This window comes from Balearica regulorum, chromosome 1, assembly GCF_011004875.1.
Source record: "Balearica regulorum gibbericeps isolate bBalReg1 chromosome 1, bBalReg1.pri, whole genome shotgun sequence".
In the NCBI taxonomy this organism is placed as follows: Eukaryota; Metazoa; Chordata; class Aves; order Gruiformes; family Gruidae; genus Balearica; species Balearica regulorum.
The window spans coordinates 130,680,762-130,707,387 of record NC_046184.1 but is presented as its reverse complement, the minus strand read 5'-3'; the positions used below and the strand labels follow the sequence as shown (position 1 = coordinate 130,707,387).

The 26,626-nt window shown below is 41.3% G+C and overlaps 1 protein-coding gene across 3 annotated transcripts; it reads right to left on the bottom strand.

Annotated features, from left to right (window-relative positions):
• Nucleotides 1-2,869: 2,869 nt before the first annotated feature.
• On the bottom strand, nucleotides 2,870-25,208 carry ACOT9 (acyl-CoA thioesterase 9). 3 transcript variants are annotated; one of them, XM_075775199.1, is made up of 16 exons: nucleotides 24,814-25,208; nucleotides 23,310-23,401; nucleotides 21,731-21,757; nucleotides 18,772-18,817; nucleotides 14,935-15,105; nucleotides 14,795-14,832; nucleotides 12,624-12,707; nucleotides 11,932-12,035; nucleotides 10,750-10,823; nucleotides 8,676-8,743; nucleotides 7,599-7,710; nucleotides 6,990-7,080; nucleotides 6,426-6,511; nucleotides 5,535-5,622; nucleotides 5,196-5,346; nucleotides 2,870-4,942 (listed from the first exon to the last, which is right to left on the bottom strand). In XM_075775199.1, the coding sequence occupies exons 1-16, from the start codon at nucleotides 24,825-24,827 to the stop codon at nucleotides 4,884-4,886; spliced, it is 1,305 nt and encodes a 434-aa protein (XP_075631314.1). In that variant the 5' UTR covers nucleotides 24,828-25,208; the 3' UTR covers nucleotides 2,870-4,883. The 3 variants fall into 3 exon arrangements, with proteins under 3 accessions (XP_075631314.1, XP_075631330.1, XP_075631321.1); XM_075775215.1 differs by lacking the exon at nucleotides 21,731-21,757 and adding an exon at nucleotides 16,820-16,884; XM_075775206.1 differs by lacking the exon at nucleotides 21,731-21,757.
• Between the last annotated feature and the right edge of the window lie 1,418 nt (nucleotides 25,209-26,626).

Here is a 26,626-nt window from a genome sequence, read left to right as displayed (position 1 = left end):
TTTTATCATAGAATCACAGAATGGTTTGAGTTGGAAGGGACCTTTAAAGGTCATCTAGTTCCAACCCCCCTGCCATGGGCAGGGACACCCTCCACTAGACCAGGTTGCCCAAAGCCCCATCCAACCTGGCCTTGAACACTTCCAGGGATGGGGCATCCACAACCTCTCTGGGCAACCTGTTCCAGTGCCTCACCACCCTCACAGTGAATTTCTTCCTAATATCTAATCTATGTGCAGGTCTAGGACCAAAATCTTCAGATAAGAACAAGCAGGACAAAAATTTAAATCCTAATTATTTTTAGGCAACAAAGTGATGTCATCTTCTGGAAGAAAGACAGAAGATCCACCAAAGTCCACATTACATTGGACATCCTTAGCACTGCTTGAAATACGAGCCTTTCAAATGTTGGTGCAGACAGCCGAGTCCAAGAACCTCATTTTCAGCCGCCCGTTTGGAAATGCCGACCCACATCATGACCACCTCAAGTGAATTCAGGCAGACTGGGCAGTGCCACCTGCAGCGGTCTCTCACAAACCAGTAACTGAACAAATGACACAGTGGTCTGTTATTCCAGTACGCTTCACCTGAGGTCTGGAACAGTGGAAGAATTAAATCTCAAACAACTCTGCTTCCCAAACCCTGGGCGGTACTCACAGACCTCTCTTGAAGTGTGTGAAACGCAGGTGCCTGGAGCTGCCATTTGTGAACGCATCTTCTCAAAACAAAAAGCAAAGAGCTCCTGCAAAGCAAGCACTTCCCAGTAATGAGACACTGCCTTCAACTTCCACTGCTGTTTCGGGCAAGCCTCTCACGCCTCCACTGCTCGCTCAGCTATTAAAGAGAAACTTTATATGGCGGTGAGGTCTGCAGGTGAAAGCCACCTCTCCAAGCAGGACAGATCTAGCTGGGGTAGGACCTTTTGTGATCTCCAGCAAGCCTGCCTCACTGAACAGCACCCACAGATGCTGCCTCACCACCCCTGGATGCTCTGAGAAAGTTCTACCTCCCCAGGCAGCCAGCCCTGCCTCTCCTGCGGTGCAGAGCCCTGGCGCTAGCCTACTTAAGATGCCTGTACGAATAAAGTTGTTTTTAGCAGCATTTAATTCTGGGGATGACCCCTCATAGGCTCCCCACCTCACAGGCGGACACAAAGGGCCTGGGGAACCAGTCCGTCCTGCAGGACTGCACCTGAATTTTCTGCTGAAGTTACCAGATAAAGCAGCAACAGTGTGAGCAATGACCAGAAGCCGTACGGACCACTGTACCCAGAGCCATGCTCCCCTCCTCCAGAAATTTCCCATTTCTGCTACGTAACAGAAGATAAAAGAGTAAGGAGCAGAAGTGCCTCCAGCCCCGAGGATAGGAGCCCCGCAGGAACGAGGATCCCCTGCTGTCAGGGCAAGTGCTCTGGTGTACTTTCTACGGAGGTACTGTCATCCAACTACACCTTCCACAAAAGGAGTCCCCAGTTTCTCTTTCATGAAAGCTGAATATTTACCCTTTTATTTTCCTGCTAGCTAGTGCCTAGCCCGTGAAGAACTAATCTCTCCCCCAGCTAGTTCACAATGCATTCAGAGAGGACAAGACAAAAGCTGGACTGAACGTGCAGTAACACCTATTAAGCATGCAGTAAGTTTAGAGCTGGTTTCTGAACTAACACCCTCATGTGGTGGCCCATGCTGCACCAGCTCCAGCAAGCTGCTTCCCAGAATGCTGCACACCACCACGTAGCTGCAAAGGAATCGTATCGAGTTGAAGAAGGCCTACCAGAAGCTGTTACAGTAAGTTTCAGTATGTAATTTTAATATTTATTTTTTTAAACACAAAAAATTAAAGACATTTAAATCAAAGTGCTTTTTCAGGCACTGAGCTCAGCCAGTCCCCCAGAAATCTCCTTTTACATCACCGTTAAGTGAGAGGGTTAGGGGAGGCAATCCAGGTACCACAGACTTCCTCCTCCTCATGGTATTCCAAGACATGATGGGCACAAAAACATTTACTTTCCACTACAGAGCCACAGCCAATTACACAGATAGGTTCACTATAAATAGAAAGATTTTCTATTAATATCTTTAGGCTACTGTGGTGATGGTTAGTCACTTACAGTCACTTACAGGGTTGTTCATGAAGTTGCAATATAAACTCAACATTAATTACTATGTTAAAATATTTTAATTCTGAATGTGAGATCTGAGAACAATTTTCTCTCACACACAAAGGTATACAGCAACCTGCATAAATAATACCCTTGAACAAAGATATATTTAGCCTATTATCAGGGAGGGTGACAACTTGGAGTTACCTTCTCGGAGTAAAAAATATGTAAGCACATATTCTGTATCTTTCTTTTTATTACTATATATATTTTATATCTTTTACATATCTATATATATACACACACACACACATTCTGTATGACTGTATATACATTTCTGTAACTACTGTGACTGTGGTATGTGATTAAGTCAGCATGAACTCTGAAAACACACTAATTCTTCTAAGCATCTTCAATTGCAGGATTCATCTTCTTCACTATGTCCAGACGTTCTGATGTCACGCCTTGCTCCCTACTCTATTACCTCTTTCTCTCCTCTCCAATCCCTTCCTGAAGGCTGAATTTGAAATTATGATAAATTCGTATTTAAATACAGCTGAAAAGGCAGCAGAGGAAGAACTTGGTACCCCCTTAACTTGCAAACGTTATACAAAAGTGACCGAGGTAGGACCCAGACTGGGTCAATGACAAAAATTTGCAGGTACTCAGGAGTAATACATAGTTCTGAAATAGATCCCTCCACTTCCTGCCTTCCTACTTATTTTTTAATAGCCAACAGCGATCCATGCAGCAAGGCAGGGGAGAAGCTGGGATAGAATTGCAGTTCTTTATTTCTGTGGTCAGTCAAGTATATTCAGCTTCCAAAGAGTGTTAAAAAGGAGACAAACAGAAAATACAATATATATATATATTGTGGATATATATATATCCACAGCGTCATAACCAATAAAGATTAACCATCATACAGCTGAGTCAGCACTGCAGCATGGCTGAAGAGAGAAACTCTACGTAAGCAACGAGGAGCTTCCTATCACTGCAACACATTGATCTGATCCGGCTCAGGCAACACCCCTGTGCCTCCACCAGTAAGCTCCCTAACTTAGAAATACAGGCAGCCAGATCTTAGAAAGGGAAGGCTGATGCAGAACATGCTGGTTACTACAGTGCTCACTCTCCTCATATGAATAGCAATCAGCTGTTAGGAGCCACGAACTTCACACCATCCTAGCACCAAAGGAAGCTGGTCCTAATTGTGACTTTCTCAAGCTTTCTTACTCAGAAATAAAATTTCAACGGGTTGCTTTCTTTTATCAACCTATTTCATGCATCTGTGCCAAGTCACATCGTTTCTACTTGCTGTTTCTTGATTTCAAAAGATTTTAAACCTAGCAGGGAAGTTGGAGTCTATTCTTGTGTATTATAAGACATCATATTTCATCCTACCACTGAGCCCAACTACTCCTCTATGGGTGTCTTGATCAGACAGGGTATCAGTCTTAATTTGAAGGTATCAGAGGTCCAATTTTGTGTTTGTGACTAATCACCTTCCCAATTTCAGGATGTTGGGCTTCATCTGCCAGATTTTGGGAGATTATTAAAACTTTCTCCACTACATCAGAAGCACTTCAGTATTGAGTACTTTTTCTTCCTGTTACTTACATGCCACAGTACATCCACCGTGGTGTCCCCTCTGTGGTGGGGAATTACTCAGTCCTTCACAGGCAAACGTGACAACCTTTAAAGCTGTGCAATACTCATATTTCATTACAGTCTACTGAGGAACCAGACAAATAATTCAAGTGAGGAGGCTGTCCTCAAGCTGAACCACCCCTCAGGGAGATAAAAATGCTCCCACCATTCAGCAGCTGACTTAGGAGCTGCTCAACACAGATTCTCTGGACCCCTAAGTCAGCATCAAACACAACTGTTACCATTTGAGCAGCATTTTACCTTCTCTGCTCCCAATCCCTAACAAACCAAAATGTTCTGCTCTACAATACCATTTCCCAGTCCCACCCAATCTCACCAATCAGATCTCTGCTCTACAGGCCTGGAGAAATAGTTCATTAAGGAACTCACAGTTATATTTAAAAAAAAAAAAATTAGAAGAGACTGGCAAGGACTGGCTATACACAAACAGAATGCCAGAAGAGACCATCTGGCCACCTCATTTCATTGCAAAAACCAGTCTCCTCCCAAGGGAACATGAAACCTTCCAACACAGAAGCTGCAACGACCTTGTAAAACCCCAGCTGATGGGAAACACCTGCTTTACATTGTGCACACACTAGTAACTTCTGAGCAGCCCAGATGCATGTGTCCTTGTTTAAAAAAAAAAAAAAAAAAAGACAACCCTAAACTTGATTTACACAAGAATGTAGGTCAAATAGCTTCATCTGTATGTATTTACTTATTTCACACATTTTTCTAACAGAATTTCTATCCCTTATCAGGGAAAAACAAAGGAGAGCTACTAAGGGAAAAAAGGCAGATGGTGACAAGACAGCAAAGGTCTAATGAGATCTCTCAAAGCAGACAGAGAGAAGCTATCTAAAGCTTACGATTGCATTTTTTCATCCTTTTTTCCTAGCATTAGCACTTAAAAGTAGATTTCAACAAATCCGAGTATCAGAGAATAAAAAAATCCAAATATATGCAAATACATAAATAGCACTAAAAAGGCATTTTTTGTTGTGGGGTTTGGGTTCTGTTTTGGGGTGCTTTTTTTTTCAGTGTTGCAAGCACCTGTCTGTTAGCCATCTCTGGTGACAGCTCTTTGCAAGACGTCACGCTGCTACACCGCTGATGCGGCATTTTCAGTGTGTGTCAGATTTCTTTCATGATGGCAGCAAAGTGTCGCTTCCCATCTAAATACAACATGGACTCTGAAATAAGGTGGAGAAATGAGAGAACCGCATTAGTAACTTCCTGTCAGTACTAAAGCAGCTACACAGAAGGGTAAGATTACAAAGAATTCCACACTGTCATCAAAGCATAAAATAAATGTGGTTTGCCATGAAATCCTGTTAGCTTATTCAAATGCCAATAGTTCACCCAGTAAAATGACCAATGTTCCTACAGAAAGCAAGCCGTCTTGTCTGCAGAGTTATGATGACAATGCATTAATTGGATACTTGCCTCCATAAGTTTTGGGGACAACTCGTGGGACTTCGTTTTCTGATATAAACGTAAAATGGAAGATATTGGTTGTCTGGTGCTCCCTGGTATCTGCATCATAAACCTCACTGTGTACTCGGACCTGGATGTAGTTTTTTTCTGTGTAACAGACCTACACAGTTAAAAGAAGAGTTATAGGTCGTAATTTATCAGTGGCACTGAAAAACCATAACAGACTTCACTGCACTATTTAACAAGAAAAGTCACACACTCTCATAATGCATTGTTCATTATCAGTGACTAACAGTGACTACAGCAAAGATAAGTTTTTCTCCTTTTCAAAAAGAAATCAACTCTTACCTGTCCAGAAAGCAGTAATAAAGATCCAACCTCAACTGGCCTCTGAAACATGATGTCGTCAACGGATACAATAAAAGGTCTGGAACCCCTGAGCAAGAAAAAGAGAAATTTCTCCTCAAGAATAACAAGGGTGCTTGGAGAAATTTCAAATATTTAATTGTCAGCATGTTAATGAAGGGTTACTAGAAAATAGATTTCTCTCTTAAACACAGGCCACAGGAAGTGCTAAAGAATTATGTCATCACCCAAGACAAAAATAACCAGAAGAAATCTCTCACATGCATAGAAATACACATTCTCTAAGGATACATTATTGTATCATTATTGCGTCTCATGACTTACACTCGCTAGGCAATCTTCATGCCATCATTGCTTAGGCCTCAGTTTTCCAAGCACTGGCATATAACACTTCACCTTCTATCAGCATTAAACTTCTGCATAGATCTTTGCTCGGTAATGACCTCGGTCACACTTTCTAAGCCCAAGCAGTTACTAGAAGTTGTTCAGAAACCATTCCTCTCATGTACAGAATGAAAAGCTATAATATTTATTTGATAGAACGTCTATTTTATATGGTTAGAAAGAAAACATATTTTCAAAAGTCAATCTCAATAGCTTGGTATGATAAAAGAAAATAGAAGAAGGATGTATTTTCTATCTTGACACGTAACGCTTAAAAACCAAGCTCCAAGGAGCAAGATGCAAATCTCTTGGTAAATACAAACAGATGCTCCACATAAAACAGTGCTGTGCACTAATAGTGCAAGATTCTACTAGACACCTAGGTCCTTTCCACTCAAACTGTCATTAGGTTGGTGAGCTCAGCTTCCCAACCTTTGTATATGTGCAGAGTGCTCTGGACTATATAAATACTGCAGCTCTACAACTCACCCATAACTGCAAGCAGTTGCCCATCCCAGTTCAAATGCCTTTCTCATGAGAAAACCCCCAAAGATCCTATTGAAGATGTTCCGTTCCTGTATGTAGAAACAAAATTCAAACTGATACGTTACACATATTGTTCTCAAAGCATTGTGTCTGAAGTCTGAATACTTCATTCACAGTATTTAACAGAATTCACAGTATCTGAATGTATAAAAAGCACTACTGAAATATACATATACATAAAAGTCAAAATGGCTGAGGCAACTGTTCTTAATAGGAGCTCATCTGACTCATTTGACAACATAAGATAAAAACTCAAAATTGAGTCAGCAACCAGAAGCCTAACTTACACACTTTGCATGAAATGAATAGTCTGGTAAGAAAACAAAGTAATTAAAAATCTTCTAATTCACAGTGGCAATCCATACAGATAACAAAAATGGCAAAAGATACTAAGCTCTAAATACATTGCAAGGACTGCAGAACTGAAAGAAAATAATGGATTGACTAGACTTACAAGACAATTCATAAGTAACTGTTTCTATAATTCATTAATATTTTTCAAAATACCTGAGGATGGCAAATCTGTAGGCCTTTTAGCTTTGCATCTTCCATCCACACTGAATTGGGTGGTAATTTACGACTCCGGAAACTTACTGTCCTTTGGAAGAGACAATAAACTTTATAGGCCACATTAGCAGAATTCAGCAAGTCAAAAATGCACAAATAGTAAATGCAGACACACACTAAAAGAAAAAAAAAACACCAAAACAAACAAACCTCAAAACCAAGAAATGCTATCACTAAAAACTGTTCCAACTGACCTTGAAGCCTTATCTGAAGTGATACTTTGATTTCCTACTGCAATAAGCCTACACTCCTGATCTTTCTTCTGCTAATGTTCAAGATTATCCCTAACAGCTTGCTCAGAAGCTCTTTGTACTAACACTGTCACTTTCAATGCTCCTGAATGACAGAAGACTCTTTTAAGAGGCATAGATGTCATATTAAATTTTGTACCTGGGTTTCAAATAAAATGCCCCAGAATTCAAATCGCCAAATGGCAAAACAAAACGCATGCATTTATTCCGGACTACCCTCTTAGAGCAACCACTCAAAAGGCACATTACTCTTCCCTCTCATAAGGCTGCAGTTCTCCTCCACGCCTCCCCTTCTTGCCTTGTGTCCAACGTATTAAGGAATATGTCATGAATAATGTTTCTTTCTTCTGCAGTGGGAGCCATTTTCAGTAAGGAGGCAGTGCTGAAATCAATCCTCTTCAGCTTGTTCACTATACAAAAAAACCCAAAAAAAAAAAAAATCACATTAGAATTCAAACAAAAAAACAAAACCATTTGACTTGGCTCTGGAAATTTTAACCTGGAATCAGCTGTCTCTTTCCTTTTTTCCTTTTCCCCCCGTAAGTTAAAAACTGTAACTTCACAGTCCCATAGATTCAAACAAAAATTTGACTTTTAGAATTGACTACATGGAATTAAAAATAAGGTCTAAGTTCACTGTTACCTCAACAGTGTGATGAGGACCTTTTATACATATACTGTGATACTCACCAACCCCTGCTACAGAAAACTTAAGTACTCCCCTCAAAGTACAGAAAAACATAACAAGAAACCCTACAGAACAAACAATCTTCTTCAGGTTTTGCCAATGGTACAAGAACGCAAATTTACGACAGAACTTACTACCATAGGCCACAATGATTGAAATTTTACCCTAAAAGATCTACTGTTCAGTTTATTCCGTCTTTTATGTGTCTCTCATTCTCTGCTTTAAAATCCCAGCTTGAAACAAAACAAGATGAAGCTACACACTCCTTCCCCTGCTCTCCCCCTTTCTTTCTCCAAGTTTCTTTCCAAAAGGAACATGGGCACATGTAAGGAGCTGTGATGCACCTAGCAGACCCACCATGGGGGCAATCAATCAGCCAGAGTGTTAGGAAAGCCTGTGCTGCACTCAGATCTGAAGTGGGGTGAGCACCCCAGAAACAGGGAAGTCTAGCAGGGTGCAGGGCACATCAGGAGTGCCCCTGTCTGTCAGTTTAGCCAAAGTATTTCCATGAATGCGACAGCAGGCTTTTAAACTCTCTTACACTACTGACACACGAGACAGAACGAAAAACTTATTTTAAACAAATTAGGAGCATTTCTAAGCAGCAGAACTTCTGAAGTCTACTTCCTTCCAGCTACTAAGTTAAACCTGAAGCAGATGCGCATACTACCAGGAAGTATGACATACATTCCCCTTGCTTGAAGATTTCTTCTTCCTCGGGGGTCTCAGGAACAAGTGGATTAACAAATGCTGGCCTACGGACAGGAATTTTTCTTTAAGTTACAAGCAATATAAGAATTTGTCCTGTGAATATTTTATAACAGTCTTCCATGTTTGCTTACATACACGTTACAAGATGAAAAGATACACTTCAGGTTATGTGGCAGCCACCAAGAGAATATCATATTAGCTTTAACTCTGAAGAAGGTGGTAAATGATCCAACTACTATCCAGTATAACTGAGAAAGAGTAAGAAGCACAGATGCATGGCTTAAAGAGCTAAAACTGTACCCATAGGTTATAATTAAGATTATTCAAGCAGAAAGCTGCTTAGAAACTCAGCAAGTGAAGATGCGATGATCCATCATAGTCTAAAAGAGATACACAAAACTTGAACGATATCATTCCTCCTGGAATAGAAAGAGCACAGTGCCGTAGCTAGCAAGTGTTCTTATAATCTACACGTTCCCATGACAGGCTTATCAACAGCCAAAAGCTGTTTACCACATGTACTACTTATCAAAGAAGATGATATGAGGTTGCCTTGAGTACAAATTTGTATGTTTATTTTACTGCACAAATAACCTAATTATATAACATTTAATTATTTCTTTTCACAAGGCAAGCCATTCTTCCCCATAATTTCCAATTATTATTTTTGCTGAACAGTTCACCTCTACCTTTACTTGAGCTGGTGACAAGAGGCACGCAGAGAGGACCTTTTCTCTTGGAACAAACTGCTCTTTCCCAGTTTGCTAACGCTCCGTATTTTGGAGACACACCAGTTCCTTCTCCATCGCAGAGGTCATTCTCCCTCTCCTCAGCTCAGGACACATCTACATCAGCTCTCCTGCCCAAGCCCCAAGCTGCCGAGATGCAAGTTTGCTATAGTCCAAAAGCCATACAACCATGTTTCTGTGGCACTATAACAACCTAACATACCCTGTACCTCTCTGAAAGGTTTTTACCTCACACAGAATAAATACCCTGCTTCTATGGACAGAATGCTTCCAAAACGCAGTGGCTTGAAGAACAGCCACTGAAGTTTTTAATCTATCTGCACAAGTCCATGTAGGCTTGTCCTTAGTCCATCTGCTAGTATATAATTCCATCAGGTTTGATGTAATGCTTTTGCAAAATAAGTCCTTAAATGAGAATCATAAGTGTATATATACACATATATATATATTTAAATGTATAGTATGCTAATGAGTTCTAAAAAATATCTCATAAATCTGAAGGAAACCAACCTAATAACTACTTATAATATTATCAGGAATAAATAATTATGTTAAGCAAAACCCCTTCATTAAACATATCCCTCTTCATTAAATACCGGCAATTATTTAAACTAGTTAGAAACAGAAAATTATTACTTTTGCAGGCTATACAAGAAAAAGGTAAGAAATAGAACCAGGTTTTTCTATTGCTGGAATCACATAACCCAAAGCTGAAACTGAGCAGTCTGTTAGTTTAATGACTAAGGAATTACAGAGAGAATGAAATCAGAAAAATAAGAAAGTTCATTTTGTTTTAGTTCTGTGAGAATACTCATCAGTTCCATGTTACTTACCTAAACAAGTTTTAGGCTGAGTTATTCTGATGACACCTATCATGTGTCTATTAGGGAATTAATGGCATTATTCACTCAAAGGCCACTTAACCATTGAGACTCAACCCTTTCATTTCTTTTAGGGCAAGAAAGCAATTAATTCTAACAACTATTGTAGAATGCAGGTGGGTTTCTAGCCAACTCATTCACTTCTATGTTCACCAGGCCAGTCATTCAAACATAGAGAAAATCTATTAAAGAAAATGGTCCGATCCCAAGACTAACAGCAATCCCCAGTATATGTGACTGCTGAAGTCAATGCTCTGAAGCTTGCCCCAGGAAAGTAACACTTACCAGCAGAAAACATTGACTATGTGATTTATTTATCACCTACACTGTACGATTTCTATGCATACATAGCAAGCTGCTACATTTGCTGTTTTTACCATAGCAAGAGTCTGAAGACTATTTTCCCGTCCCACAAATTACCGTTTATTTTCTGGATCCCGGGCCACCATGACAAAGGTTGCATCTAACACGGGGCTGTAATCACCATCATGTAGCTGAGACAGACAGGAAAAAATTATATTTTTAAACTCTAAAGCTGTAAATGTGCTTAGCAAGCTATTCAGTTGACATCAACTATGTGATCCCACTGTTAATGTTGTTTACTTTCACTTTCTGTCATTCCTTCCAAGATCTATCGAACTGGTGACACAACTCTAGCTTCAGGAATTCTGCAATGTGAACAGTAAGCAGGGAATGCTTATTAACTAGTTTCATCTGGGGGGCAGGAGGAAATCAACACAGGCATTGTAAAAGGACCCACTTGCCCTTTATTCTGAGAAATGCCAAAACAACAATTTCTTGTCAAAAACAAATTACTGCTAATGCCAGCACCAGCAGGAGTTCAGAGGTTACACAAAGGTGTAACATTATCTTCTACAGCAGAGACTTTACTTAAGGAGACAAACTGAATCAATAAATATTTACCTATCTGAATTAGTAGCCACTAATACCACTTTGGTTGCTTATAGCATATCTTTCTTACTCTAAGTAATTAAATTACTGAATTAATATTTCAGTTAGCTGTTCAACTGACAGTAAATAGTCAATAGAAAAGTTAAGGATTTTTTAATTGAATTATTAATATTCCTTCTGCTCCTGCACAGTGTAGCCTGGGAACACTCTTCATTTAATTTATTTTCTATTATTTAGAATTTAATACATATTACAATAATTATGCTATACAGTAGATAAGATGAACACAAGAGATACAATTTAATACTGAATCTGAATACCAACATTAAAATTTACAAATATATAAAATGTATAAATATAAGGAAAACAAAGTTTTTCAAAAGCAGGGAGAACCTTCTTTAAGAAAATGCAGAGCCACCTACTTTTACCGTAGGAGTACTGTGTTCCTGTTTAATTCCAAAATGCTGGTTAAGAAAAATGCATGTCTTGACAGAAAGATTAGCAACAGAGTATCTAGCTGGACCTAGACTACTGGAAGTCATCTTGGTCTTGAAACACTAGGGCTGTTTCAAGCCCTTCAAAATCAGTTGTTCTAGAAAATATCATTTAGACTGCTAATGTCATCATCCAGAATTCACCCTGAAGCACCTCATAACTGTCGTACAATGGAGAGAAGTCACAGGAACTAACCTGCAGCATGTGCATCTTCACTTCCATTGAGGTCCTTCCAACCCAAGAAACATTGCCTGTGAATTTAATGTCACAGTCTGGATATATAATCTTCTTGCACAAATCTACAAGACAAACATTAGATGTTACTGGGGACATCTAATATTAGAAAGACTGGATTCTCAAAGACCTTTTTCAGTTCTGGAAGTGTCAACACACACACACAGAGACAATCCAGAAAAGAGAGCTGTTGCAAGGGACCACACTGCCAGCCTGCAGTTTCTGTCTCATCAGACTTCTAAAGCCAGAACAGGAGGAAGAAGACGGCGTACAAGTGGCAGATGGATGGCAGACCCGCAGAGGTCTTCAGCAGAACACGTGACACAAGCAAGGCCCAGCTCCACCAGAACAAACACTGTTCAATAATGAAGCTAAGAAACTCAAAATAAAACCAAACACGGAAGTGCAGAAAGCATGAAAGTCAGATTTTGAAAGGAAAGGAAATCAGAAATGCTGAAAAACATCTACAAAACCCTCTTCCTCTCCCTTCAACAAAAGCCACAGCAATCAGAGTTCAAAGCCAAAACAAGATGAAGTGAACTAAGCAGGAGAGGTAAGAAGGTATCTTCAGTAACAACCATGGGAAGGCGGCAGCTGCTGAAAGACTAAGACAAACAGATAGAGCCATTTCTACTGATGAAATTGCCACTTACTGATTTTATCCACCAGAGCTGTAACTATTGATAAGGGAGACCTTGGCTGCATTTCCTGCTTGGTGTGAGTGTAACAAATGAGAACTGTGGAGAGACCAAAGATGGGAGTTAGCTCTCAGTTCTCCTATACTTCAACAAAAACTTTAGTAGAGCAGATCAAAGCCATCTTTGTGAAGCATGAGAAGTACCTCCAAAACTAAAGTATCATGTTTGTATGTGTGCACATAAGTTCCACATTTTCATGTATGTGACTCACAGGATTGCTATAAAGAAAACAGTGATTCAGTAGCTGTCTCAGCTATATGCACATTTACTTACTACAAAGAGAAGTTTAGCTGAGCACTTTAAATCAAGCCAACACCCCTCTACTTGCAATCCCACTTAATCTGTTCCCTTTACTCCTGCAGCCCACCATCTCAGATCCTTCCTACCTTCTATTTTGAGTTAATGCAGGTTGTCCGAGTATACATGCTATCTAGGAACCTATTTTCAAATACTGATTTCTTTAAAGAGGTGTAGATTAGATAAACTGTGCCTTACAGGCATAAAAGCATAGTCAGAGGTATTTATCACACTGTAATTACTACTGGCCAAACCGCTATTTAAATTAATTAGCTCTGCTCACAAGAGCATATCCAAGTAAACAGACTCCTTAGAGTAATACAAGGCTGCAAAGATTGTTTTTCTAGTACTCTCATGATTTTCACTCAACACAGATTTCCACAATCAAAAGTTTGTACTTAATGAGATGAGAGAAGGAAAATTACTAAATTACTACATTACTAAAGTCACAATTCTAAAAACCATTATGCCTATCAACTCATGCCATCAGTATGATTAGTAAGAGGCTGAATGGGATTCATCAGAATCCTTTTGCCAAAGACAAAAAAACTGGACGTCCACCAGACCTTTATGTAGTACATTTGCTGAGATCACAGAATATACTGAGGGGAGGATGAAACGCTACATTTTCCTGTGAAAACTGCTGACCACCATCCTGAATATTGTGTAATTGCAACAGAATCTTGATTAACCCAAAACAATACATGCCCAGGGGAACTGACTGAAGCCCAGTATGACTACAAACAAGGCAACGACATTCTGCGCTGCAACAGGAAACACCCAAGATCTTCACAGATTTCCAGGGAAAATAAGCAAGGCACGGAATGAAAAACAGGCTCATCCGCCAACGGAGGGCAGACAATAATTTCAAGTCTTCTTTTCTAATTCAGGACAGGTACTGAAGCCAGTATCTTCCACATTCCAGAAAGAAATATAAATCATCTAGCTATTTTGTCTATCTTTGATAGGTGACATGCATTCGTTTCTTTGCCTTACTCAATTTTGCCCATCTGGACCCATAAAAGGCCTTTCTTTTCTGACAAAAAAATTGTTCCATTCAGAACTTCCCCTTACTTATTCTTTATCAAAAACCTCCATCAAAATGCTCCCAACCAGCTACAGACCTTTGAAGAAGGAAGTCACCTGGTGACATTTTAAGAGACAAGCATCTCCAAGTTGTATTAACAACGTAGCACGCACTTTAGCTGCAACACAAAAGTCAAAGATCTTGAACTTTTAAAGACCATGAATAAATGAAAAGGAGAAAAAAAATTTAAGAAAGCTAACTCATGAAACAACTTAGTTGTTTCTACCCTTAACATCAATTCGGAGACAGAACCCAAGAATCCTTACCAAGTGTTTTTCATTTGTTCTCAATGGATACATTCTCTTCTGTGCAGCTTATACTCTCTTCTCCCCAAAGGGAAGATTAAAATATTTGCCCTTCCCTATCTGTTGGATTTTGTGTGTTGTTCTGTGGGGGTTTTTTAAGAGAAAAATCATACGTTTTAATTTTAATTTAATTTTCTTTGTTTTAACACTCAATGCAGATTCATAACCTAGGATCATTTCTCAGTAAATTATTCTTGTAGCTGATCCTTTACAAAATTGGCTGAGGCTGAGCAGTTTTGCTTCTGTCTCTTTTTTATTACCCTTCTTTCTCTTTCAGCATCAGTATCTTTCCTTGTTTTCCTTCCCCTTCAAGATAGCGCATTGATGGGATTCCCTCTCTGAGGTTGTACTGTATCATACCAAATAGCACTCCACAGTACTCAGACTCACCTTGTCTGCATTACTTGTGCATTCTTTACAAGAGCACAGATACGTACCTCCTAAACTGTCAAGATCTTCAAGTATCCTTCCAAACCTGTAAGGTACGAGGAGGGTCGACAATTAACTACTTACATCTACACCCATAGTAAATGAAAGTTAACACTTTCTTGTATGTGTAACACAGTTGGTTTGTTACCTTACACTGTTGTGTACATTCAGATACTTTTCTCTTATTTCAGGTTGACTTCCTAGAGGCAGAATAACTTCCAAGTAGCTATCTTTCATTCTCCTAGGAGGGAGATCTTCCTGCCGTTTTGCCAGTAAAGTATGAAGAGCTTTTCTTTCTTGCATTGCTTGTACGTGATCCCTGGTAAGAAAAAAAAAAAAAAAAACCTCTGTCTGCAGTATGACAACAGAACTGCAACTCTAGCTAAAAGATGTCACACTAAAGATTATCAAAATGAAAACAAAAAAGTAGTAAAAATAGCAAGACACAGTAAGCGTGTCTTGAAGAGAAAGCGAAATGCACATAATCAGATATGCTAAGCAAGACCACTGCAGAAAAGTTTTAAATAGTTTTGTGTATGTGTGGCAAGCAGATACTTCACACTAAAGAGATGACCAAATTTTATCTAATTCTGAATGCTACCAAAATGGTTGCCCTTGAAAAGAACAAATCAGACATAATTTAACATATCAGGTTTTGTGCATATTCATGTCTTCCATAGCTACTGTATCACAACTCTTCCTACAGTGCCTATTTTAAAGGACTGACTGTCAACTTACAATCTCTCCCAAGAAGTAAAGCAGATGTAGAGTGCTGCTTAGTAATGACAACAGAGAGAACTAATCTGCTAAGACTTGCTATCATCCACAGGTGACTCCTCCCTTTACAGCATCAGTCCACACAGTATACACTAAATTAGCAAACTAAAAGAAAAGGAAAATTAAGCTATTTCCCTCTCTCTTCCTACCCAGTTGTCTTAGGACCATACAGGATAGTTATGGAAAGAAACATTACAGAAAACAGAGCACTACCCCTTCAGAGCTGGTTTTCCAGCACCACCAAGTCAGAGGGGTTGCAACACTCACAAGGGAGTAAGGGCCAACATAATGTCACTTTATTTTTTTTTTCCCTGATCTACCACGCTGGTTCCTTGCACAAGTATCTCCAAGATAGAACAACCTTGCCCAGCATTCACTCTTACCTGTTCCTCCAAAGTTCCCTCCCCTTAAAAGTACAACCTGACTGAACAAAGCAAGTATTTCATAACATCCCTAGAATCAATAATAAAGCATTAAAAACCTAAGGGCTACACATGCAACAGTTCCAGCATAAAGCCAAAGAGTATGCAAAACTATGAATCCATTTCATAGAGCAAGAGAAGGTAGAAAACACTAAGTAACCAAACTTCATTTTAAACTTGTGGATATGTGCCATTCATCCAGTACTGCATGCTGCATTGCTGAGATCTGAGTGCCGCTGTGTTTAACAAAACCAATTTTAAAAAAAAAACAAAACAAAACAAAATCAACAGAAAGAACCTTTTCACCAAAAAGAAAGTGTAAGTTTTGACTTTGGATTAATTCTGGGTGTTAGCCATTTAAGATGAAGATTTTTTTGGCTTGAGTTTTATTTTTGGGAGAGGAGAGGTACAAAGCAGTCACACTTCAACATATTTACATTTTCTCTTTTCTATTTAATAATTTTGGGGAAAATATGAATAATCCATGATGAAAGAGTAAAATTCTAGCAGAAAATTTCAGTTATTTGTTTGTTTGTTTTAAATATGAAATACAGTTTACCTCATCTGGGCAACATGACTACTAGAGAGTTTAGAGAAAATAGAAAGATCACCTCCTCCAGAAGGTTGTTAATGTTTGAAGTTATGCCACTGCATAGAAATAGAATATACTAAATGCAATGTCCAAGATGATGCACCTTTATGTTTTTTAAAAGATTTCTCTTCAAGGTCTTTCAGTGAAAGGTTTGAGAGATATTAATCAGAGAGTAAATCAGAAATTTATCTACAAACACACAGAAACCAAACAATAAAAATTCAACTATATTCTGTTTTCACCAGTCCCATCTTGGCTCCTCTGAGGTCAGCAGCACAACTCTTCTTGGCTTCGGCTTCAGAATGTGCTTTCAATATATGGAAATATTAGGCTCAAGGCAATAACATTTTTCAACAGATAAATACTGTTACACACTGCAGTACTAGGCATGCAGTAACAATACTTCATCTAAGTATTAACTCATACCTGCCCTAAACCTTCTAAGAAATGACATTATTTATTTCTGAAATGGCCACAACTGTATCTAGACTATAATTAGCAATGAACAGATTAATAGTTTTAATTACAATTTAAGTACAAAATCTGAACAAATATATAAGCAAGACAGTTCTCTCTAATACAAAACGCCACTGGCCTTTACAAGAGAAATCACAGACCAAAGTTTCCTTTTAGCAAAATTAACGGCCAAAGGCATTCCTCCAACATGCATCTCTCCCCTCTCCTGGCAATCCAGATGTACGTGCATCAATCCTTCCCTAGTCCCCATTTTGGCACCCCCATCAAGCTGTTCTCTTACGCTTGTCCTCTTTAGTTATTCTGTGGTCTAACTCAACTAAAGCACTGGCTATTCAGTCTCCACATGTATCTCCTTTTTGTCACTCCATTTTAAAAGTGGGATCTCAAAAGCTACATGATCCATGTCCTCCAAACCTCCCCATATCAAACCCATCCTTCTCAAGCACTCAGCTATGGGTTCCTTGGCTCTTCTTCATAGTAGTTGAAGCATACAGTACTCTGCCAACCATTTCTACTGTATTTTACACAGCACAAGAGACATACCTATCTAAGAAAAACACTGCTGTGGTGATCCTGGCTTCAGTCTGCTCTCCTTCCAGGGTGGGGGCAGTAGGGGAAAAGAAATGGATGGAAGATCAGGCTTGACCGGAGCCCTCTCAAATCTCGTTCCTCAGATGACATTTCAATGTGACATGCTTCCTCGCCAGCCATTCTGGGCTGCAGGAAAGGCTTTTTTTTGAAAATCAGCTTCTAGAGCACTTTTCAGCTGACCTACCAAAAATTTCAAGCCCCCTCATGCTTAGATACTAGTATTACTGAGCAAAAATCAGCCTCCCAGACTCAGGTGTTTTCTTTAGCATGCCTATAATCCTGTTTAGACAAACCTAGTCAGAAGGCCTGGACACATCAGACACTCTACCCAGGCAAGCCTCTCCATTCCCCCATCAGTGCACAAAGTGTGAAACAAGAGGTCAGCAAACACAGCCATAAGAAAATCAACAATCAATACAATAAATATGGGACTAACCAAACAGCAGTATGTCATTTCCCCCAGACTGCTACACTGACTTATTCAGAATTGCTAATAGTAGAGGATTACAGTCAAGTCTGGCTTATTCAATGTAATAAAGAGGGAGGAAGGTAACCTGCATAAAGCCAAAACATCAGTGATTTAAACTGTATGTAAATTAATCTACAATTAAGTTACAGCAGAGCATAGAAATGCCTGAGATGCTCCTGACTAAGGAGACACAGACCTCAAGCTGACCATTTTCCAAAATGGTCAATGGGTGCTGCCAGGCCATTCGTAATGCAGCCTGCTTCATGCTGAACCAGCTCAGTTGCCTCTGAATCCAGCGCAGGACAAATCCACCATGTGGGTATTCCACCAACAGGTAAGTCAAGAGGTAACATCACCAGAACATATCCATCAGACTCTACAGCTCTTAAATTTCCATCAGATTCAAAGCTAACGGGAGAATCTTGTAAGCATCAAGATCACGTATTTTGCTCCTTCGGTGCTAAAGATCTGCCAGAGAAATCTCAGAAGTTTGTGATCCACAAAGTAACAATTCAGAAACCTTGTCTGCATTACTTTTTAGCTGGATTTTTTTTCGTCCCCAGTCAGCAAGCTAACATTGTTAACTTCCACTACCACAACCCTGAGCTCACTCTGGGTTTCACAAATAAAGTAAAATACATTTAATGTACACTGTACCTCCAGTTGGTAGATGCTCCCACTATATCCCTCAATCTGCTCCGCACTGAAAAAAAAACAAAAAATCAAAGCAAATCAAACTTAGTTCTGCAGGTGATGAACGTGAGGTTGCCTGGTGCTGAAAGGCGCAATCCTCATCCCAGAACAGGAAAATTAAGCAAAGTCATGCAACTAGCAGGCCAGAAACAAACTTTGGCCAAATTCACTCATGCTGTTAGTAGGCATATCACAATAATGGGTTGAGTAACATGATTCCGTAGCTTACTGTGTACAGCCAACAAAGAAGGCATCTCAAGTGTTTGTTAATGTAATCAAACACCAGCAATGCTAATTAACAACTGAAAGAGACAGCGGATCAAGATCTGATTAAGGAATTTTGATTTGAAATACTTCAGCCTAAACAAAAACAAACTGTGGAGATAACACAGATCAGAAAGTCATAAAAGAACATAAAAAGGAATGGTACAGCTGGGAGACAGGGAATGAGGAGAGTACTTTTTAATCAGCCCCACCTGTGAAGGGCAGGTAATGTCAGCAGACTGGCTATTGCCAGCAGGGTTTGATGGTCTAAACTTTTAGCAGCCTCAAAGAACAGTGTTAAGACACGCCTATAAAATTGATTCCGGCACTGTTTGCACTATCAGAGTTAATACTAGTTCTGCACAAGTTTTTCCTAAATTTCAAGAATAATCTGCCTAAGCAGTTTTTCTACTCTTTCCTCGAATTAGGCTATTAAGTGTGCTAAGGTCCCATCAAATCTATCAAACTACTCCATCACGGGTAGGCAGGTGAATGTATGCTATTTGGAAACATCTGAAAACAAGCAGTAACAATTCCTAAGCTCAGAACAAAAGTTGAGAATTGTATAGTATGGATTCCTTGCTTATTTATGAGTATTTTTATACAAGGGGGTTCAAATACTAGGACAAAATAGTTAGGGACACATCAAGCAAAGGCTACCAAAAAAATTCAAAATTTCATGGTGAAACACAAAGAGGGCTGCTGGTGACTCACCAACTGATCCTTTATACTTTTAGGTTATTCGACATCATCAGGCTTGGCACTTTTCAAGCTGTTCTGTGAACCCTGGAGCAAGCAGAGCCTGATTTCCTAGGTATTCAAATCACATACCTCTCTCTCAGCCAGACCCACTCAGCTCTGCCCCCACCCTCCCCATACAGTCATTTCAGTTTCTGCTGCTTTCCTGCCCAAGTCCCCCACACCACCACCGCAGTACCCCTAAACTCCTTTTTCTTGTTCCTTCCCCTGCGGCACCCTCAGCTCCTGTCCCTACACTCCCAGCCTGCTTCTGTTTTGCCTGCTGTCTAGACCAGCACCGGCATGAGCTGTGGTTAGCCCAGAGGCAGGCAAGGGGCTGCCAGCCAGCCAGCACACAGATCCCAGTTACTTGCCAGCTGCCAGCAAACACCACGGTCCGTGGCTGACCCCAACGCTGGCTCTGGCACCCTGACCAACCTCTGATTCGGAAGACAATTTTCACAAAGCTTGTGGAAACATGGTTCTCTTCGAAATCTGTGCTCATCTATTTTGGCTGACATCAAGCAACAAAAGGTTCTGGAAGAAGAGGGGGACAAGAAGACAGGCAGACAAAGACAAAAGGGATTACTTAGGCCTCATTTCTTTAGGAAATTAGGATAAAAACATGTTTTGAAATTAGAAGAGTTCCACTACTAATTCTAAGAACAAATTTTCAGTGAAAGAAACTGATTGAAAATCTTAGAGTTGATTTTTTTTTGGAAGGGGGGGAAGGCCTGATTCTTTTTTTCTTAAGAAGCAGCAGAATAGGTACTGTTACTCATGCTCCACCTGTGATGCTACCATAGCATGCATTAGACCAACACAGTGTTAGCAGAAACACTGTTACAGCTTCTAGAACACAAAACCTCAATTTTCCAACAGTGTACAGACTGTGCTGGGATTGAGGGGGAATAAACAGCACTTTCTCTTTGTCTAAACTAAGTTCATCTTCCTTTTCTACTCTAAAGAGGTAAAAAGCTCTGAAAAAAATCTCAGGTCCAAACCTGCAAACATGTATATACACTGCTAGCCCCATTTAATACTTCTAATTTCAATTTCAGGCATACAAGTAAACATTCGCCAGGCTGTAATTTTTATTTTAATAATAAAAGTCACAAAGTGTAAAAGTGTTTCTAACATGTTGCCAAGCTAGATCTAGTCCATTTTACAGACTCATAAGCACATAGTTTTTCCTCTTTTTTTCCCCCTGGAAAAACTTTATTGCTCTTCTAGATATTAGTTACCTTACAACAGAAATTTAAGTAAGCAACTAAGCATAAAAATCCATAAACCCTTTCTCTTTTGTAATTTGGCAAATGTCTTAAATGTGCAAAACAATTACAGCAAATGGGGTTTATCCATCATTATCATGTTGCATATTTCACAGTATCTCCTAAACCGTGATCAGTGGATCATTAATGCCAGAGCAGCAGGGTCCAAGTTTATTTGCACGGTGCTGCGCACTGGACAAGGTCACTGCATTCATTTCTGCCAATGAGATCCATGCCCCCTTGTGCCAGTGCCTCCCCAGGTTCAGGGAGACCGCTGAGATGTATTTTACCACCAGTTTTGGTATAGACTTCAGTCTGGGCTTCAGTAAAGATGCAGATTTAAATGTCTGAAATGAAGCTAAGTACCGCAGGAGCTGCTATCTAAGAGATTTTGTATCCCACAAGCCTCCTAGAAACGTGTTATTCAGCACACCACCAGAAATACAGTGCGCTGACAGAGATCTAGTACGACAATATTGCCACAAGTAAGATCAGAGCCATTCGCTGAAGGCAGAGAGGCTTTAAGCAAGTCGACAGAGAAGAATAACAGCAATTCATTTTTCATGACTGCTGAAGTAAGGAAAAATAGTAGCTGAGTAAGTTTAGTGTTATAGCAAATATTAAAATATGTACAGATTACCACAACACACCATTATTCACATGAATGGGTAAGTGTCCTGCGGAGTGGAAAACACAGGTTAGATTAACAATTAAAAGAAACAATGCAAATTACATCTATTGAGGGGTTACCTGATTATTCTACCTGCTTGAGTTCCATTTACACACACGTTCCGTAATTTTAATAAGCAACTGTAGGCAACCTGTCCTTGCCTGATTTAGAGTCAGCATCTTTGTGTTTACAACTGAGTTAGTCTTTCCATCAAAGCCACCTTTCCAGTTCCTTTGTCTACTGGCTCTGTAAAGTATCTGTTTGCAGTGTAATTTCAATCCATGTTTCAAACTTGGTACTACCACGTAAACACTATTCACTTTGGAAAGAATATCTGGAGCCTTTTTCAGGAAGCGGGATGAGAATTATCTCAGAGAAAACTTGCAAAGTCCTGCTTGGTGTAGCCTTTGGGAGAGCTATGAAGAAGTGAGGGCATTCACAACTGGGACCCAAAGTTGGGAGGAAGTGCGTGAAAAGCTACTAAGTGTTTGGTGTCTTGTGAAAGCTTGTATACCAAATTAAAGGAAACTAGTTTATGTATCAGCAAAAGTTTGCATAATGTTATTTAAATGTTACAACTTTGGAACAGAATCTGAAATATTTACAGTTATTATAGTCCAAAAAATATCAGTGTTCTTTGGAAACAAATCAGAGGCAAGGCCAGGATGGCCTCACTGCTTCATTATTTTTACTGGCCTTCTAGGTGGTATCATTATAAAATATCCAAATAAAAGAGCAGAGTAATATTTGCAATTATGCAATATTCTGTATCCTTGCTTCTCTCTGTTAACCTCCTAAATCACTACTTAGTAACAATAATGAAAAACAACCAATAACCCTTCTTTTCTCTTTTACGGATAACCTGGGGTTTCTACTTGGAGAACAAAGGGGAAAAGATGATCTCAGAAACAAGCAAAACTCCATGAAGGAATTATTTGTAGCTGGGTTCAGCTCTTTTCCTCCTCTCAGTACATGGGATCAGAAGACAAGAAAACTTTTTTAAAAAAGCTTCTGAAACAGGAACATTATAGTTTATTCCTATTAGAGTGCCAAAACAATCTTTCAACACAAAGCTCTATTGACAAGAGCATTTTCATGAGGCAATGCTGCTGATCTGATGAACAGATTTCTCTACGGTTACAAAATTAAGGGTATTGACAGATTAAAAGTTCTGTAAGACATTATTTGCACTCAGTTCCTCCATTTCTTGGCCATTCTCTCCAGTCACCATAGTACCTATCTGCACAACACTGACTTCCTATCTAGAGCCAACCTGAGAAGCAGTTGTCCCTCTAGAAAAGAATCACATGCTCTTCTAAGACTGAAGAACCAGATGAGCCCCTAGATCTGCAACTTCAATGATTATGCATATTTGTTGCCATTAATGTCCAAACACATACAGTGATTTTCTGCTATTTCTTAAACACTGACACTATGAACTAACAGTCAAGGGCATGTCCATTATCCAAACCATATTAACACATGAAGGGTCACCACCTGAAAGAATAAACTCTTTAGAAACATTTATAAATCTTCTGAAGCACAGCCAAGTATTTTACCTTCAGACATGTCAGGAAGCACTGAGGAGCCGCTGGTCCCAGAAGTGAGTGTCCTAGCCAGAACAGAAGGAAGCTTCCTCATGGTGCACAACCTATAGGCAGAGCAAAATAATTTAGTGTCATTAAACCTAATGCCATTAAAATAATTTGGAATTTATTTTTGGAATGGCACTGATTACTTCAGAAACATCACTCCTTATTTTTAGCCAGATACAATCAGTACAACAGTTCAAGCCAGCTGAAATCCCATCTGATATCTGCCCTTATCTGAAAATAGGAAGGAAGAATGGTTCGCTGCTGGTAACTGTTCTCTTCACTGACTGTTCAAATGCCCTGGGACAAATAGCTCAGACCAAACATCAGCTTTTACCCTGCAGACATCCTAACACAGGGTCTGTGTGCATCTAGGAAATTATCCATGACGCTAACCATACACTTCTGCACTTGGCTGGCATGCATAGCTGTGGAAGATGGAATATCCCAGGAAGCATATCACAAGGCCTCCAACACAGTCCCGTTCAGCTAAACCTGGTCTTCTCCTCCACATCTTAGCAGTGCTGCAACTCAGAACAAGCCTAAAGTGCAGGATATAATCTGCTTAGCTGTTCAGCAAGAAGGGACAACCATGAAACCCTTCAAAGAATGTAATCCGCCCAGCAATTCAGTGCGCTCAAACAGGTAGTAGCCAGTACGACTTTTCCAGGCAAGCAAAACTGGTAGCACAAAAAATACCCAACACAGAGGGTCAGCAGGAGTAAAACCCCTTGTGATAGTTCACGGCATTATCCTGACAAGGCACATGGGTTGCCTGTCCCTTAATTTTCTTCAGCTGAGGCAGGTGTTACACCTCAAAAAAGAAAGAGGGAAGTCCCCAGGCACCAGTGGAAAAGCAGGGCCAAGTACACATTTCTCTCTCTCTCCATATATATATATATCCCTCGTACACATCTACACATATATATAATGTACACACAAGCTTCCTTTGCCTGCAGGTATACCAGGATTAGTTAAGAGAGTAAAAGGGGAAACACAAAAGCACCCCCCTCAGATGTCAGTAGTCTCTCTCCTTAACTGAGACAACACGAACAGCAATAGTGAAAACTCTCTGTGCAGCTCCTGGACCCAACTCGCATCTCATGGTACAGACACCAAATGACTTCCCGCCCAACCCAGCCTGCACCCCCGCGGGACCTTATCCGGCTCGGTGCCATTCAGAGGCGCCGAGCGAGGTGACAGAGGCTGCCCACGCACCCGGGCCAGCACTGACCAGGCCGGACGCCATCACCCGAAGCCGCGCGTCGCTGGAAGCTTTCGGTACCGCGCCCGGCCACCCCCCCGCGCGGACGAGGACAAGACAACCGCGGGGCCAGGGCCGGGCCACGGCACCCCTCGGGCGGGCAGGGCGGCGGTGGCCCAGGGCCCCGGCGGGGGGGAACTGCCACCTTCTCCCCTCAGGGAGCGGCGTCTCCGCCGGCCCCGGCCCCGCCGCCGCGGGGAGCCTTACCGGGTGGCCAGCATGGTGCTCGTCGCGCCGCCACCGAGACCGGGGCTGGGACCGGAGCCGGGACCGTCAGCGGGACCGCCGCTTGCCCAGCGTCTGCGGGGCCACGCCTGCCCCAGGCACGCGGTCCTCCAGCACCATAGACTCGCGGCTCGCTTGGCACAGAAGGTGCTCCGTGCGCGGCCCTTCCACCGCGATGCTCTATGCGCTCCCCACGCAGGCCCGCTCGGAGCCGGCTCTCCTCGCCCTTCCCGCCTCCGGGCGGCCCCGGCCGCCTGCCAGCGACCGCGCCTGCCACACCGGGGCGGGTCGCCGGTCCCTCGGTCCCTCTCTGCCCCGTGCGGCGCGGCCGCTCTCAGGGGCGGAGGTTGGGGCCGCTGGCGACAGTTACGCGTTGGGCGGGCCCGGGCAGAGCGGGCAGGCCCTGCCCGCCGGGCTCTGCCTGGGACTGGCTTTTAATAAATACCGTGAATTTGATATATGTGTGTGTATATATATATTTTATATTTTTTTTTCCTCCATAGCAGCCGTCACAGCGCTGTGCTGTGTATCAGCACCCAGCAAGGTGTTGGTGACACACCAGGGTTTGGCTCCTGCTGAGCAGCGCTGGCACACACCAGGGCTTCTCTCCAACATCCCCCTCAGCAGTGGGCTGGGGGTGGGCAAGATCTTGGAAGAGGGTACAGCCAAGATATCTGACCCAAACTGACCAAAGGGATATTCCATACCATATGAGGACTGTTCAGCATTAAAAGCTGAGAGAAAGGAGGAGGAAGGGGGGCATTCGTTATTTATGACATTTGTCTTCCAGAGCAGCCGCGACAGATACTGAAGCCCTGCTTCCTGGGAAGTGGCCAGACATCACCTGATGATGGGAAACAGAGAATAAATCTTCTGTTTTCCTTTGCTTCCACATATGGCCGTTTGCTTTTGCTTTATTAAATTGCCTTTATCTTGACTTACAAGGATTTTTGGGGGGAGGGGGTGCCATCTTATTTCTTTTCCCTCCCTATCCTGGCTGAAGAGGGGAATGATAGAGCAGCTTTGGTGGGCACCTGGCCTCCAGCCAAGGTTAAACCACCACAGTCCTTTTTGGCATCCAACATGGGGCATGAGGAATTCAAGATAAGAATAGTAATTGGGAGAGGTAATGGGCAAAACACGGACTGAACACAGCTAGAGAGTGGAATGATTGTGGTGAATTTCTGTTGTTGTAATTGTGGTGAAGGGATGAGGGTTGGATTGTGTGTGTAAATTGTCTGCTTTCGTTCTGTGTTGTGATGATGTTACTTTGATTTTGGTGTGGGGAGTTCTTTTTTTTCATGGATGTGATTGAAGTTTGTGAAGACTGTGGGATGAATATGGATTTTAATGATAATTCTTCAATAAGTGATTCACAGAGGTGAGGGGTAGAATGTATTGAGTTTGTGTGGCAAGGTTTTGGTAGCGTGGGGGCTACAGGAGTGGCTTCTGTGAGAAGCTGCTAGAAGCTTCCCCCATGTCCAATAGAGCCAATGCCAGCTGGCTCCAAGAGGGACCCGCCGCTGGCCAAGGCAGAGCCCATCAGTGATGGTGGTAGCACCTCTGGGATAACATAGTTAAGGGGGAAAAAACCCCACCAGCAGCAATTGCAGTCAGAAAGAGGAGTGAGAATATGTGAGAGGAACAACTCTGCAGACACCAAAGTCAGTGCAGAAGGAAGGAGAGGAGGTGCTCCAGGTGCCAGAGCAGAAATTCTTCTGCAGCCCCTGGAGAAGACCATGGTGAGGCAGGCTGTCCCCCTGCAGCCCATGGAGGTTGATGGTGGAGCAGATAT

Excerpts from the sequence above, each read along its gene's own strand:
- ACOT9 (XM_075775199.1), bottom strand. Across the intron at positions 21,758-23,309 it reads GCTTCCTGACATGTCTGAAG|GACACTTACCCATTCATGTG; the intron begins GTAAAATACTTG and ends TCCACTCCGCAG. Across the intron at positions 5,347-5,534 it reads TATTACTGCTTTCTGGACAG|GTCTGTTACACAGAAAAAAA; the intron begins GTAAGAGTTGAT and ends TTAACTGTGTAG.